The 16,870-nt window shown below is 31.3% G+C and overlaps 1 protein-coding gene across 1 annotated transcript in view; it reads left to right on the top strand.

Moving 5' to 3' along the window:
- Positions 1-14,501, top strand: part of LOC134681532 (scavenger receptor cysteine-rich type 1 protein M130-like) — an 85,033-nt gene extending 70,532 nt beyond the window's left edge. Inside the window, exons 14-18 of the mRNA XM_063541174.1 lie at positions 1,066-1,236; positions 2,333-2,503; positions 6,277-6,411; positions 7,779-7,800; positions 9,372-14,501. Coding sequence (XP_063397244.1) covers positions 1,066-1,236; positions 2,333-2,503; positions 6,277-6,411; positions 7,779-7,800; positions 9,372-9,489 — 617 coding nt within the window. The 3' untranslated portion in view covers positions 9,490-14,501. The remainder of the gene's footprint in view (positions 1-1,065; positions 1,237-2,332; positions 2,504-6,276; positions 6,412-7,778; positions 7,801-9,371) is intronic.
- Positions 14,502-16,870: the final 2,369 nt, after the last annotated feature.

Below are 16,870 nucleotides of genomic sequence, written 5' to 3'. Positions count from 1 at the left end.
CCTAGGGACATTGCGATGTTCGGTCCGTGCATCAGTTTGTCCGTCGATCCGTTCTTCCATCCCTCCATCCCACTTGTGTTAAAGTTTTAATCAAAGTGTTTTTTTATGAACTAGAAAATAAATCAACTTGAAACTTAGTTTGACCACAATTTTACGGACCACTGAACATAGAAAATGATGCAACTGTGGCATCCTTGTATTTTAAACGCATTCGTGTTTAAATCGTCTTATATTTCTTAGGGTGGAGCAGGATCTGCTGACCCTTCCAGAGCATTTGAGACCACCCCTAGGTTTTTTGTGGGGTTCGCGTTGCTTATTCTTTAGTTTTCTATGTTGTGTCATATGTATTATTGTTTGTCTGTTTATCATTTTTCATTTTTAGTCATGGGGTTGTCAGTTTATTTTCGATTTATGAGTTTGACTGTCCAATTGGTATCTTTCGTCCTTCTTTTTTGTCTGATTAGAAAATGCTAAAACCTAAATAAATAATCATCATCATATAAGAAAAAAAAGTATTGTGCTGTAATATAATTTCACCCAAATACCAAATGCATTTATTCATCAAACTGGGATATTTTCAAATGGACACGATCTACGACTAGTTAAATTGTGCGCTACATCACATATATAATATTTTGATATTACTACTATGTGTCGAGGCGCCGGCTGTTGGAATTGCAGTTCAACGGTATCATCCACCATTGAATAGCAAGTGGTTTTGTACTGCTTTGTGTTAAGTGATTTATTATAATTATCATTTTAAAAAAGGAGAAAAATATCAAAGGGCCATTCAAACTTATTAATCTAAAATAAACTTTTATGCACTTATTGGTACATGTAGTACGTTTGTCAATTTGGCGAAATAAATTAATTGCAGAGTTAAGTGGAATTAATTTGAATGTTAGAATACATATTCATAACTGTATGACCGGTACCTGAACGAACACACAGGTATATAGCCTATATATTATAACAGTAAGACATGCTTTTATTAATATCAAGACATAATCGTTGTGATGCATGCAACAATTGAAATATGCTAAGATTTCTCTTTTTTTCAACTAGTTGACGGACGCTGGGGACTCTGGTCAATTTGGAATACTTGCAACGTAACATGTGGTGGAGGAACACAATGGAGATCTCGTCACTGTGATAATCCTTCCCCATTGTATGGTGGCTCTCATTGTGGAATAGACAACTATGATTTCAACTACTGTAATACTGAAAACTGTCCTGGTTTGTATCAAAAAACAGTTGTAATGTCTCACCTAGGGACATTACGATGTTCGGTCCGTGCATCAGTTTGTCCGTCGATCCGTTCTTCCATCCCTCCATCCCACTTGTGTTAAAGTTTTAATCAAAGTGTTTTTTTTATGAACTAGAAAATAAATCAACTTGAAACTTAGTTTGACCACAATTTTACGGACCACTGAACATAGAAAATGATGCAACTGTGGCATCCTTGTATTTTAAACGCATTCGTGTTTAAATCGTCTTATATTTATTAGGATGGAGCAGGATCTGCTGACCCTTCCAGAGCATTTGAGACCACCCCTAGGTTTTTTGTGGGGTTCGCGTTGCTTATTCTTTAGTTTTCTATGTTGTGTCATACGTATTATTGTTTGTCTGTTTATCATTTTTCATTTTTAGTCATGGGGTTGTCATTTTATTTTCGATTTATGAGTTTGACTGTCCCTTTGGTATCTTTCGTCCTTCTTTTTTTTCTGATTAGAAAATGCTAAAACCTAAATAAATAATCATCATCATATAAGAAAAAAAAGTATTGTGCTGTAATATAATTTCACCCAAATACCAAATGCATTTATTCATCAAACTGGGATATTTTCAAATGGACACAATCTACGACTAGTTAAATTGTGCGCTACATCACATATATAATATTTTGATATTACTACTATGTGTCGAGGCGCCGGCTGTTGGAATTGCAGTCCAACGGTATCATCCACCATTGAATAGCAAGTGGTTTTGTACTGCTTTGTGTTAAGTGATTTATTATAATTATCATTTTAAAAAAGGAGAAAAATATCAAAGGGTCATTCAAACTTATTAATCTAAAATAAACTTTTATGCACTTATTGGTACATGTAGTACGTTTGTCAATTTGGCGAAATAAATTAATTGCAGAGTTAAGTGGAATTAATTTGAATGTTAGAATACATATTCATAACTGTATGACCAGTACCTGAACGAACACACAGGTATATAGCCTATATATTATAACAGTAAGACATGCTTTTATTAATATCAAGACATAATCGTTGTGATGCATGCAACAATTGAAATATGCTAAGATTTCTCTTTTTTCAACAAGTTGACGGACGCTGGGGAATCTGGTCAATTTGGAATACTTGCAACGTAACATGTGGTGGAGGAACACAATGGAGATCTCGTCACTGTGATAATCCTTCCCCATTGTATGGTGGCTCTCATTGTGGAATAGACAACTATGATTTCAACTACTGTAATACTGAAAACTGTCCTGGTTTGTATCAAAAAACAGTTGTAATGTCTCACCTAGGGACATTACGATGTTCGGTCCGTGCATCAGTTTGTCCGTCGATCCGTTCTTCCATCCCTCCATCCCACTTGTGTTAAAGTTTTAATCAAAGTGTTTTTTTATGAACTAGAAAATAAATCAACTTGAAACTTAGTTTGACCACAATTTTACGGACCACTGAACATAGAAAATGATGCAACTGTGGCATCCTTGTATTTTAAACGCATTCGTGTTTAAATCGTCTTATATTTATTAGGGTGGAGCAGGATCTGCTGACCCTTCCAGAGCATTTGAGACCACCCCTAGGTTTTTTGTGGGGTTCGCGTTGCTTATTCTTTAGTTTTCTATGTTGTGTCATATGTATTATTGTTTGTCTGTTTATCATTTTTCATTTTTAGTCATGGGGTTGACGGTTTATTTTCGATTTATAAGTTTGACTGTCCCTTTGGTATCTTTCGTCCTTCTTTTTTTTTTCTGATTGGAAAATGCTAAAACCTAAATAAATAATCATCATCATATAAGAAAAAAAGTATTGTGCTGTAATATAATTTCACCCAAATACCAAATGCATTTATTCATCAAACTGGGATATTTTTAAACGGACACGATCTACGACTAGTTAAATTGTGCGCTACATCACATATATAATATTTTGATATTACTACTATGTGTCGAGGCGCCGGCTGTTGGAATTGCAGTCCAACGGTATCATCCACCATTGAATAGCAAGTGGTTTTGTACTGCTTTGTGTTAAGTGATTTATTATTATTATCATTTTAAAAAAGGAGAAAAATATCAAAGGGTCATTCAAACTTATTAATCTAAAATAAACTTACAATCCCATGGCTAAAAAAGAAAAAAGGACAAAAGGTCAAATAAATTACACAAAACATATTATAGAAAACTAAAGACTGAGCAGCACAAACCATGGATCTCAGGTACTCCGCAAGTGTGAGAAGATCCTGCTCCATATGTGGGACCCGTCATGTTGCTCATGTTAGTACAAAACTGGTTATGTCAGTAGGTCACTTTAGGAGAAAAAGGGCCGGTTTGTCATGTTTGTAGTTAAGAGATTTAGAACATATCCGCTGGTTTGTTGGTTTGGTAATGAATATTTACATATTTTATTCAATCTACTTTAATTACACTAATGCAAAGTTGACCTTTATATAACATTTGATAGGTTTAACTTTTTTCATGCTCTTAGATATTTCATCTTTGTGACTTTAGAAGTTAACAGTTTATAACGAGATTGAGGATTTTGTTTGCAGATATAGGTATCAGAAATTTCTTTCATACCCTTTTTATTATGTCTTAAAGCAAAACAAATTACTAACCAACACGACACTATTCAACCTAAGTTAGAAAAAGAAGTTGGCTTAAAAAATACCAATGAATCGATACACTGTTCATATGACTTCTAGCTTTATATATATATATATATATATATACAAAAGTACGTCTGATTCAGTGACAACTCTACAACAGATGTATCCATCGGATCGCCATCAATGATGGTGATTCATGGCTGTGAACATAATGTATATACAACTCGTCTAAATATCAACCCAACAATGTTAGATCTGTAAATTTGCTTTCGCAAATTTTTGGTTCTTCCCTCGCCGAGATTCGAACCCATGCTACTGTGATATCGTGACACCAAATCGCCTGCACTGCAGCCGTCCCGCTAGACCACACGACCACCTTGGCTCTCAAAAAAAGAGCCTACGGTGGGCATGTGTTACCTTTCCACGTCAGTTTTAATCTAGCGGCGTACTACAGTACATGATATATAAGGCATGAAGATGTTATTGTTACAGATCAGCTAAATTATCTATAGTAAAGGATCCTACAAATTAATGTAAGATACAGTCACAGAAAATAATTATATTCATAAGTACGTCTGAGTCAGTGACAACCCTACAACAGATGTATCCATAGGATCGCCATCAATGATGGTGATACATGGCTGTGTACATAATGTATATACAACTCGTCTAAACATCAACCCAACAATGTTAGATCTGTAAATTTGCTTTCGCAAATTTTTGGTTCTTCCCTCGCCGGGATTCGAACCCATGCTACTGTGATATCGTGACACCAAATCGCCTGCACTGCAGCCGTCCCGCTAGACCAGAAGACCACCGGGGCTCTCAAAAAAAGAGCTTTCGGTGGGCATGTGTTACCTTTCAACGTCAGTTTTAATCTAGCGGTGTACTACAGTACATGATATATAAGGCATGAATATGTTATTGTTACAGATCAGCTAAATTATCTATAGTAAAGGATCCTACAAATTAATGTAAGATACAGTCACAGAAAATAATTATATACATAAGTACGTCTGAGTCAGTGACAACCCTACAACAGATGTATCCATAGGATCGCCATCAATGATGGTGATACATGGCTGTGTACATAATGTATATACAACTCGTCTAAACATCAACCCAACAATGTTAGATCTGTAAATTTGCTTTCGCAAATTTTTGGTTCTTCCCTCGCCGGGATTCGAACCCATGCTACTGTGATATCGTGACACCAAATCGCCTGCACTGCAGCCGTCCCGCTATATATATAAACATTTACTTACTTTTGGATGCTTCACAATTTGGCGAACACATACAGGGAGCTACCCATACGTATTATGAACATATTTTTGTCGTTTTACGACTTTTATCAGGGTGATTTACCCCGATATATGTCAACAAGGGAGGAGTGCACTATTTATTTTCATGAACAGTATCTATATCAATAACTCATTCGCACTTCATTTCTTTAAACATTGGAATGGTAAGTTTTCATAGCTATATGAGAGTAAAAGAAATGTATCAAATCTAAAAACAAGACTGTTTGCACTTAAAATAACTGATCTCTAGCTTGATGGAGCGACAATGCATCATGAAACAAAAGTTACTTGTTGATTTGAAACACACTCAACATCAACTACTTTCACTTTTCATATTTCCCGGCGTAATCATTACACGCCTAAAATTCTTAACAACTCCAAACAAGTCATTGTTATTGACTCAGCTATTTCACTTCTGTATGCCCTATGATCAGGTAAAGCAACATGTGTCATTCAGAAATAATTTAAATCAACGGTTGATTGCAACTTATTTTATTTTCGCGTATTTCATTTCTTATTTACCTTGCATGCAACGCCTTGTGACCGTTATATGAACTGTTTTTCGGCGTAATATTTGCTTCTTGGAAAGTTGATTTTAAAAATAGTTGAAAAGCATCTTAGTTCGTCAATATAATCTGTTAAACGGACATAATAAAAGTGTCTTTAAAAGTACACATCTGCTGTGAGCAAGCACATATTTTTTGTCTGTTTTCGATCTCTATTGTTCGTGAACTATTTCGGTGAATTGGATACATTTACATGATGTTAAATATAACGGAGTTAATGAATATTACGAAACATAGATAGGATGAAACAATGTCTCCATTGTATGCGTCTCCAGGATTCCTTCTATGCATCATTCAGTAGACCTAAAACAAATATATTGAGTATTCAACTTCATCAGAAGTGTTAATTTACTTTCATTTTAGAACACTGCGTACAATGTTGCAGAGGTTTATGAAAATGGACACTCCCACTCCAACTACAATCATCTAAACAATAGAAAAAGAATTTGTAATATTTTCTCATCCTATTTTATTCTTTTCAAACATTTTATGTCTTTGAATTTATTAATCGTATTATGATTGTTTATTTATCGTGCGCTATTTTTTTAAATTAAAAACTACAGGATTGGAATCCAGCGCAGAACGGAGTGGCCAGTATTTTAGTCATGTAGGTGTGGGTGCTGGATGCATTGTGGTAACTGTCGTGTGTGTGCTAGTGTGCAAATATGTTGCTTCGCGCAGAAGGACACAAAATAAAGGTAGTTTAACATGTTTAATGCACATATATTTTTATTTATATTTAAGCGTTGAAAAGATATCAATGTATACCAATTGAAGTTGAAACTACTTTCAATGTTGATTTTTAATTGTCACATTTGTATAGAAGCGCTTTTACCTATACATAGTCGTGTTTAACTAATAATCAATTCTAAACATGATCTATACCAGAAACCATCGTTGTGGTTTGCAAATCTTTGACAAAAAATCCTTAAGGTGGTACCTAACACTACAGGGAGATAACTCTGTAAAGTCAGCTAAACGTTTTAATTACGTTGTGTTGTAAAAGGACTGTTTAAAGCTTCCCAATGATCAAAATTGGTATTTGTCAAACAGCTATATAACCAGTGTAATTTTTCGGACAAAACGGTTGGTTCAAAATTTTTGAAATTTTTATATTTTTGTCAAAGGGTCAAAGTAAATACTTTGTCAAAATTTCATGAAAAGTTAACGAGCCAAATTTATTTTAGTGAAAGTGTTGGGTACCACCTTAAAAGCATTACAACCAAATGGGTTTCAACAAAATAGGTCAGCGAGTGTGTTCGCGGTATTCTCTATTTTTTTTTATATCAATAGCATGTTTTAAACACCTTGATATCTTACGATAAACACACGAGTACTATACAATATGTCCAAAATATAAAGTACAAAATATCGTTACGTTTGCATTTCACTGGAATATTTAATATGGAATATCTGTACTATTTTTTTTGCTGAGAGGTTTTATTATTAAAAATCAATTGTTAAAATTTTGAGAAATATCGTATTGCAAGCTAATTCGGTAACTGAATCTGTTTCTTAAGTTTTGTTGAAATGATAAAATATATACTTATGTCTAGTAGTGTTGCATGTACAGCACAAACTTATTTACCAAATATTTGTATCTATGAACGAATTATGTATATGTTGTGTTGTTTAAAGGAAAATCGAAAATAAAACAATTATCTGTTACCTTACACCAATCTATCAAAACAACTTTCAACATCATAACTTTGATATCAAGATCACTCGAAAGTCTTTTTCCCCAAATTTCCTTTTATTTTTTATTTGACAGTAGGTGAAATTATGTTATTAGAAACTTTTAAAGTGACTATCGATGAAGTTTGAAAGGCTGCAGCGAAAGTTTCAATAAATGATTTAACAATCAAATATATATTTGTTTTGCATTTATCTATAAGTATATATTCAGTATTACATAGCAGCAGCATGGTTGACCCAACACACATAATGTATAGATGGTTTTGCAGTTGAAACGAATAGGCATGTTATGAATGTAAGAAACACTTGTATTTCGTTGGTTTTTTTCAATTTGTGTATAATTTCTGTAATCTCCTGTCTTTTTTTACAGATAACTCTTACACAACTACATTGTAAGTTTAATTTTTATTTCACATATGTTAAATACCGTTTACCATTAAACAGACTTATGCAGAAGAAATATAGTTACTATATTGTTGTCAAGTCATATTAAATCGCACACATACATGTACAATACTGCTTTAGTTTACTTTCTTGTATTTTAGTCTGAATATACAATGTTCAGTATGCTAATGTTAAATGTATTACTTTCACTAGTTTTATCTTTACTGATTAAAACATGTAAACATGAATAATAAAATAAACAATCTTTCATTGTTTGTCATCGTTTCATGCATATGCTTCTAGTTAAAATTTGATGCAACTATCCTACAAGTGAGAGGTTTTAGCTAGCTACAAGACCAGGTTAAATCCACATTTTTTTTACATTAGAAAATGCCTGTACCAAGTCAGGAATATGACAGTTGTTATCCATTCGTTTGATGTGTTTGAGCTTTTGAGTTAGCAATTTAATTAAGCACTTTCTGTTTTGTATTTTTGTCGGAGTTCAGTATTTTTGTGATTTTACTTTATTCTATAATCAAATTGAATATTAAAGATAATACTTAAGAAACTTATCCCGCTAAGCATTTGCTTGTATCGATTTTAGCAAACAATTGTACTGACTGACTGATAAGGAAAAAGATTTTATAATAAATCCACGTGACTCAAACTTTAAGGAGGATTACGAGAAGGAAGTCGAAATACATACTTGTTTCAATCATTTTTTTTTAGGGTGAAATATCTAGAATTCAAAATTGATAACATAAGACAGAAGATCATAAGTTCAGAAACAAAATACACTAAAACTATTGAAAAGTTATGAAGCTCCTTTTCGAGAAATTTCCAAATGGCGGGAAAAGCTAGGACTTTTACCTTACATGTATGTTTGCATTAATATTACTTAGGTTTCAAAATGTAAGAAAAGATTTGAAAGAAAAGAAATCTAGAATCTGCTTAAATTTTGTTAAATTACCTTTTATGAGCTATTGAAGTCTTACATGAAAAGAAACATTGGTGTTCTGGGACAAGTATTGTAGATTCCAAACATCTGACATATACATTCCTAAACCTAATATAAGTTTTTTCATTAAACTAACAGATTATTGTTGGCAACTACTACACATTTGGCAATCTGTACTTGTTTTTATACATGTACACACCATTTGCTTCGTTGTGGAGTCATGACCATTTTTGTGTAAAACTATACTTGTTACAAAAAATGAAGTGCTTCTCCTAATAGTAATCAAAGGCTTTTTTTATTGTACATGTTGTTATATGAAAAAAGGAGATGGAGAATCATTGCCAATGAGACATCAGTCTAACAAATTACAAGGATGACTACAGCTAGAAGTCAATGTTCGCCTATCAATAATGAGCAAAATGGAGATGACTTTATAATTACTAAGTTGAAAAATATGTGTCTTATTCATTTGTCATTTTTGAACATTGAAATATGTTTAAACTATAGCTGTTATAGAAACACTTCCCCTTTTATTTTGTTTCAAGTTCCGTATCAATTACATATCATTCCAAACGCAAATATCTCCAATTAAAGTTAAAAACATATCATTTTTGTTTGAAGGAGTACAGCCAGAACAGCAGAGATACCAGGTCGATCAGACGATTGCGTCGTTTACCACAATGATGGCCATGATGATGATTATAAAGATGAAGGTCTGATGTATGAGACAATAGAATAAAACAAATACACACACCAACTCTGGATGAAGTAATATCAGTAGACTATCATACCACATCTTCTTTTTTATACTAATGTAACATACATTATTTCAAATTGAACATTGTTCGAGTTAACTTTTTTGTAAAATCAATTGATATGTTTTTTCAAAAAAAAATTCTCGGAAAATCTTAAAGCCGTTTGACTCAATTCCCTTGATTTTAATTCACACCAGTGTTATTTTTAAAAAGAGTCTTAAAGTCTGTTCTAAAATTCACATCATAACTCCCTTATATTTGTAACTTTTGGGCAACATAATAAACAGACGATAATAATATAAATATTTAAATGCCTAAATATCGGTATGATGCAAATATCTAAAAGATTTATTTTGTTATCGTACTAATGTATGAGAAAGATATTTTTTACCAACACTGAAATTTTTTCGGAAATGTATCGTTTGTCTTTGAGGTACACATCAATTCATGTTGGTTGAGGATATACGAACAATATATCGAAAACGTGTTAAATATAACAATGCGGTCTTCAACAACAAGCGCTGCATATATATTTATGTATAAATGAAAACAAAAACACTTTATACATTTAAGTAACATTAATGTTAAATCCTTTCAATATCTATCATTAAGAAACTTTATGAGTTTTAAATTCCAGAATATTGAAAAATCGGATTAAAATTCGGCCACTAAAATCAAATCGGAGGCATTCGGTCCCATTGCTTCAAATCAATTTATGACGTTATTTATATATATATATATATATACATGATATAAACAATTTTATATTTGAAAACATTTGACTTTTAATTTAGATTGAAATAATATGAAGGCTGTAACAAAGACTTTTTCTGTATGCAATAGGGTAAATGTGTAATTTTAATATTTCATTCTTTGCAAATTACATTGACTGTCACCATTAATGCACAAAATGTAGAAATCCTGGTTTGCATAAGTTTTGATAATAAGTGTTCACATTGTTACCCAGAGAAAACAATGTCAACTCGGTACAACCAAAGTTGACAATGCTTTTTCGAGTGGTACCAATCTACTCTATCACCCTCTCAGCTATGTGTTATTCAATTTATTATACTGAATGTCCTATCATTATGGTCTTTTACAGATTAATTTTATTTTAAAAGTATTTTCTATGACGTCACGTACATAACAACGTTAATACGAGTATTAGAGAAAAAAAACTTAAGTTAAGCAAGATGGTTTATTTTTTTTATTTTGACAGTCAATTAATAAAATCTCAGCCAAAACGTAGAACATAAGCATTGTTTTTTTTTAAATTACTTGATGTAAATTCAATTCATTGTCCTTTAATTTATCGATTTTTGATGGGTCTGGACAAGAGGGTAACATTCCAAAAAATTGTCACGCGCTAAATCATGTGATAGAGTAAATTAACACCCTCGTATTTGCCAATCAAAATATGGGATTTAAACATGAAGTATAATAATGTCAAATATCATATGATTTGATAGAACCAAAACTATTTTATAATGAGAATTGTACAATATCAGTGTTTTTGTACGATAATTGTATGTTAAAAACTGGATAGTTAGTTGATCTCGTAATAATTTTGAAATTAAGAAATGGATATAGTATCAATTATTGTACATAATTTAAATTTAAATTAATTTTTTTTTTAAAGTTTCCTTTGTTTTTAAACAAATTATATTGTTTGGCTTTTTTGCTGTTCATGCATATTTATTAATCTTAATTTTTTTTCTTTATTCTATAAGAATGTACCTGATCAAATACATGTACAAGGATACCAAACAATCAAATTATTTCTTAAAGCAAAATGTTAACTTAACTTTACTTGTTTTTGTACGACGAATTGTTTGTTAAAAACTGGACAATTAGTTTATCTCGTAATTGTTTTAAAACAAACTAATGGATATCATATATTTTCTAGTATATAATTTTCATTTAATTTTGTAATCTTTTTTTAAAGTTTGCTTTGTTTTTGAACAAATTATTTTGTTCGGCCTATTTGCTGGTATTGCATATATTTTTATTACCATATATTTTTGTCAATTGTATATAGATATGTCTGTTCAAATACAAAGGTAGTATAGGAAACAAGCCTTATATTTCTTGTAGTCTTATAGATCCCTCGTAGAAATATCTAATATATTCAAGCTTTTTAAAACATATCATATGAGACGTTTTTTGTTATCAATTTTAAAAAATATTATGCACAATAAATACAAGAGGCAAAGTATGAAAAAGCATTAAATCAATCAATGAATTTATATTTTGAGTCAAAGCAATCTAATAACATTTAAACCACAATGGAACTTAAAAAATGTGTAAGTAAATTAAAAAAAAACGGTTTTCTTTACTACAAGTCCAATTATATCATGCACACTCTGCCAAAAGATGCTTTTAGAAACATTAGTTATTTTGTTAATAAATCCTAGTCTTTTTAGCAATAGGATAGTAGTCACTGTAAAGAGTCAGAATGTCCACAGTAGATAAATATTTTAGTGCGAATAATAGGAAGTAAAACCGTGCTGCATTACCCTCTATTTTTGATTTTGTAGCAATACTGTGGTTGTTTCTTTATTTTTTTCTTAATGAAATAGATACACTTCACGAAGTAAAACATATATACTACTTTATTTTTTATGATTTTTGTGATTGTCACAATTTTTGCATATCATGTAGATATATTTTTTTTATTCTGCTTGTAATCGCAATGTTTAGTTTGCAAAATTTTTGGTATTTTATGTTATCACTAAAATTGCAATATATCACATGCTTCGATAGAATCAGTAGGAGTTCATATTGAGAATTATAAAGCGACTGCATGTTTGTCCATGCAACTTAGTATAAAATAAATGTTCAGTTGATTTAGACTGTTTTAAATTTATTTAATCTATTTAAGTAAAATTACAAAAATACTAAACTCCGAGTACAATTCTAAACGAAAAGTACCTAATAAAATGGAAAAATCAGATGAAAAAAAACATCAAACGAATGGACAACAACTGTCATATTCCTGACTAACTACAGGCATTTTCAAATGTAGAACTGAAAAAGGATTAAACAACAAATCAAGATTTTGTGTATTTTTTATTGTTGTTATGATTATGATCATTATGTTTTTGTACGAGACTTGATTTTTAAAACTAGATAGTTGGTAAATCTCGTGATTATTTGAAAAATAACACTTGAATATGGCATGATATCTTGGACATAATTTTTATTCAAATGTTTACCCTTATTTTAAGTTTGCATATAAATGTGCTTGATTTGTAAACAAATTTATAATGTTTGGCTTCATTGCTGTTTATGTATATTGTATGATCATGTATTTGTTTTTCCTACTTTTTTACAAAAATTTGTCTGTTCAAAATCAAAGGTACTAACCAATCCCTATATTTTTTTAACCGAGATGTATAGTTGACATAGAACAAGTATCAAATTGATTTTAGTTGCTAGAACTGAAAATACGCATTTTATATGATTTAATTTTTTCAAACACACAAAACTAAAGCCACACATAAAAAACAATATTCATGCAATTCATTGTTTTAAAATGTATGAATGACTTTTTTTCAAAATTAAAGGAAAATAAAATGCATGTCCCCGAAAAATTTCTCCAGATGGCTTTTTAAAAATTTATCATAACTTGTTATGTTTTTATCGAGCATGCAACAAAGTCATCAATGTCGATAGCACACAGGTTCATTTAAGTTTCTTAAATAACATTGTCACGCGTTCAGGAATCTGATGTGCAGAATGGTCGTCTGTTTATGTGGTTCATAAGTGTTTCTCGTTTTGTATATAGCTTAGACCGTTGGTTTTCCCGTTTGAATGGTTTTACACTAGTAATTTTTGGGGCCCTTTATAACTTGCTGTTTGGTGTGAGCCTAGGATCCTTGTTGAAGACCGAACCTTGGCCTATAATGGTTTACTTTTATAAATTGTGACTGGAATGGAGAGGTGTCTCATTGGCACTCATACCACATCTTCTAATATCCATTTAATATTGAAACTGTAGTTAAGTTTACTTTCTTGAATGATAAAAAAACATAATAACACAGCTCAAGGTGGTACTTATTGTTTGGTTTTTTTTTGGTGAATATTTCTACATTTGTCTGAGGAAGAGACTTTTTCAAATATAGAAAATAAGTGAAACCATCATCATGATCATAAACTCTAAATTTTAAGAAAGCCTTTTTATGATTAAGGGATAAAATCTAAAGCAAAATTTCTCATTTCAATAATTTACTAATAGATTATTTTATTTTTTTGTAGTTAAGAAATACATATAGTTTTGGTTGTTTAGATAGACGAAAATGCCTTTCTTCAACCTTTGTTGAATTTTAAGAAATCTAGACATCGGCTTCTACATGATCAATGAATACCCTATGTAAAATGTTTTTATTGTTTAATTTTCTTCCGTATTAAATTATAAATTGACAGTTTTTTGCAGTCACCATTACATTTTTACACTCACTGCAGGAATTGCAGGCGAGATGTTTTGATCCGTAGAACCCTTTCCGGTTCTTAATTCATTTCAACGAAGCGTTCTTATGCCAACTCATTTAAGGTACTTTTTATATTTTAATACATTATTGCATGCATCTTTTCCTTCATTATTGCGAAACGATGTTTGAAGAAAAAAGCTCGAAATTAATCGTGTAATGTTTATATATTTCAAATGCTTAGAACTCTTTTAATTAGAATTTGTATATATATTTTTTTTAAATGAATTAATTGAATAGTTGCTTACCATGCATTTTATTTTCATTCATGTAATCTTATCAAATAAAGCTTTAAAAACATAATTGAAAAACGTACAATATCCTTATTTATTTTTTCATATTTGAAGAAAAGGTGCGAATGTAAAATTTATGAAAATTCAGAGAGGATTTTTTTCCGCAAAAATTAATTTGGCTTATTTCCAAAACACAAATATTTGAACCTTGTTTCTTCTCTGATCTGTTGGTTCCATTAATGTATACTATCAATTTAAAACACTCTTTTATACAAATTTTTTTTTTTTTTTAATGTAATTTCAATTGGATCAAATATGACATCTGTAACATTCCAGATTATAAAAATTATCAAACAAACCGGTAGGAATAAAGGATTCGAAAAAAGAGTCCTACAGATAATTTATAATCAGATAAACACTTCTTAATGAATATTATATAAACAAGAATATGTGGTATCATTAATGCCAATGAGACAACTCTCCACAAGAGACCAAATGACACAAAAATTAACAATTACAGCTCATCGTATGGCCTTCAACAGAGCACAGTTCATTCCGTATAGTCAGTTTGAAAGGCCCCGATATGACAAATGTAAAACAATTCAAACGAGAAACCTACCGGCCTAATTTATGTATAAAATGATGAACAAGAAACAAATATGTAACACAGCGACAAACAGCAACAACTAAATTACAGGTTCATGTCGTAGGAAAGACACATAAAGAATGTGGCTGAATTAAACATGTTTGCGGGTGCACAACTCTCACCAAAATTCTGGGATAGTGTTGTAATAGTACAAGATACGAACAAACTATAAAATTAAGTTGAAAATGCTAAACTCATCAGACGAATGCAAATAGAAATACATCTAACAAAAGCAAAACGTAGACTTTGACAGGTACTTGTACATTCCAAAAACAAAAATACACTCTCAGTTACTGACAGTTAGTTCAAAGCCAGTAACAACTAATAAAAATATTATGCATCTATCAAGACTTAATATACCGCATGTTAACAAAAACATCGAAAAAAAAACCAGGAGGAAACGCACTATAAGAAACTAGTTGTACACCTATGGACTTGTTTAATATTAATAACACTTGTGTGTTCATGATCTCCTTTTTTGTGTTTGCTTTTTTGTTGTGTGTTGGCTTTTTCTACTTGTGCGTTTTTTCTGCTTTTGTTTTAAAAACATACTATAAGGCTACATATACATCCAAGTACAATTTTCAAACGCCTACTACTTTCTAACTGAATGTTTAAGTTGTATATGGGACACAATTATTTGTAAATGGTTTGATTCATTAACAATAGTGTCTCTTATATATATATATAAAAATTTAACTTCATATTTTCAATGGACTTGCATAAGGTGACGTCATAATTGTGCCACATTATTATTTTGTCCACAGTTCATAACATTTAAGATGATATGAAGTTTTGACTAGAAGGCGTTCTTTGACAACCGACAACGGCTTGTGGCATGCTTCAGGCAGTTCTGTCAGCACGACATGCTGTTGGATATTCCAATCACCATTCCAAGAAGGCCCCGAGCCACAACAAAAAGGCTCCACGTTTCCTCTTAACTAGACGTCATAAAAGGTTGAGCTTGGAGTGGTGCAGACAATTTTCCCTGAAATGCACATCAAAGAGTACATGTTTTCTTCTCTGATGAGAATAGATTCAATCTTAAGTTTAATGATGGTCTATCCGTGTGTATCTTGGTCTTGTTCTTCACCAATGTGACATCAACATAAGAGAACATGCCCATTTTTTTTGGTTTTCGATAATCAGGGCAGGTGTTAGATTCGAAAAAATAATCATACTTTATGTGGTGAATAGTTATTTGATCTTACAACTGTAAATTGGTGAGGCTTTGAGGCCGCATATCTTATCATTTTGAAAAATTGCCCAAAAGAAATATAACTGGTGCTTGCTGCATGTCCGATTAGCAGAAGGCATGTAGTAGTAAGAACAAAGATTGGTGCGTTTAGAGTCAGAATAAGGTCCAAGGTAAAGTGACATGTCTTCCTGTTTACTTTAAACTTTTAACTGGTCAGTATGTCTGTATGCTTCAATGCAGTATTGCTATTGATTTTATATTGAAAAACATGCTTACGTCCTGAATATGCAATTTATTCGGTATTCGTCTTGCTTACAAAAGCTTCTAAGACTTTGTAGTGTTAGTTTTTTCTTATGTTGCAGGAGTAAACAATTTTGCAACATGTTATTAAGGGCAATCGAAACAAAAATGTAATGCAAACAAATGTACATGAATGAAACATGTACTTCATTCCTTAACATGTACAAATGTTACAAACGTATGAACAAAAAGGAATAACTGCAGTAAATATTTCCTAATTTTGTATCCTTTTTGCGGTTATTTCATGATTTCATTGAAATTTTTCATATATTTTGACTCTTTTTTTGAAATTGATTACTTACTTGGCAATTCCATTAATGGTGAATAGTAAAGATTCTTGTCATGTACTGATGTACAGATAAGACGATGTGGTATGATTTCCAATGAGACACATCTCCGCCAATAACAAATGACATAGAAGTTTACAACTTGAGGAAAGTTCTCTCATTGGCAATCATACCACATCTTCTTTTTTATATATGTCACTACTCGGTCTTCAAC

This window comes from Mytilus trossulus, chromosome 8 (genome assembly GCF_036588685.1).
Source record: "Mytilus trossulus isolate FHL-02 chromosome 8, PNRI_Mtr1.1.1.hap1, whole genome shotgun sequence".
NCBI classification, from domain to species: domain Eukaryota; kingdom Metazoa; phylum Mollusca; class Bivalvia; order Mytilida; family Mytilidae; genus Mytilus; species Mytilus trossulus.
This window is presented reverse-complemented; position numbering and strand designations above follow the sequence as displayed.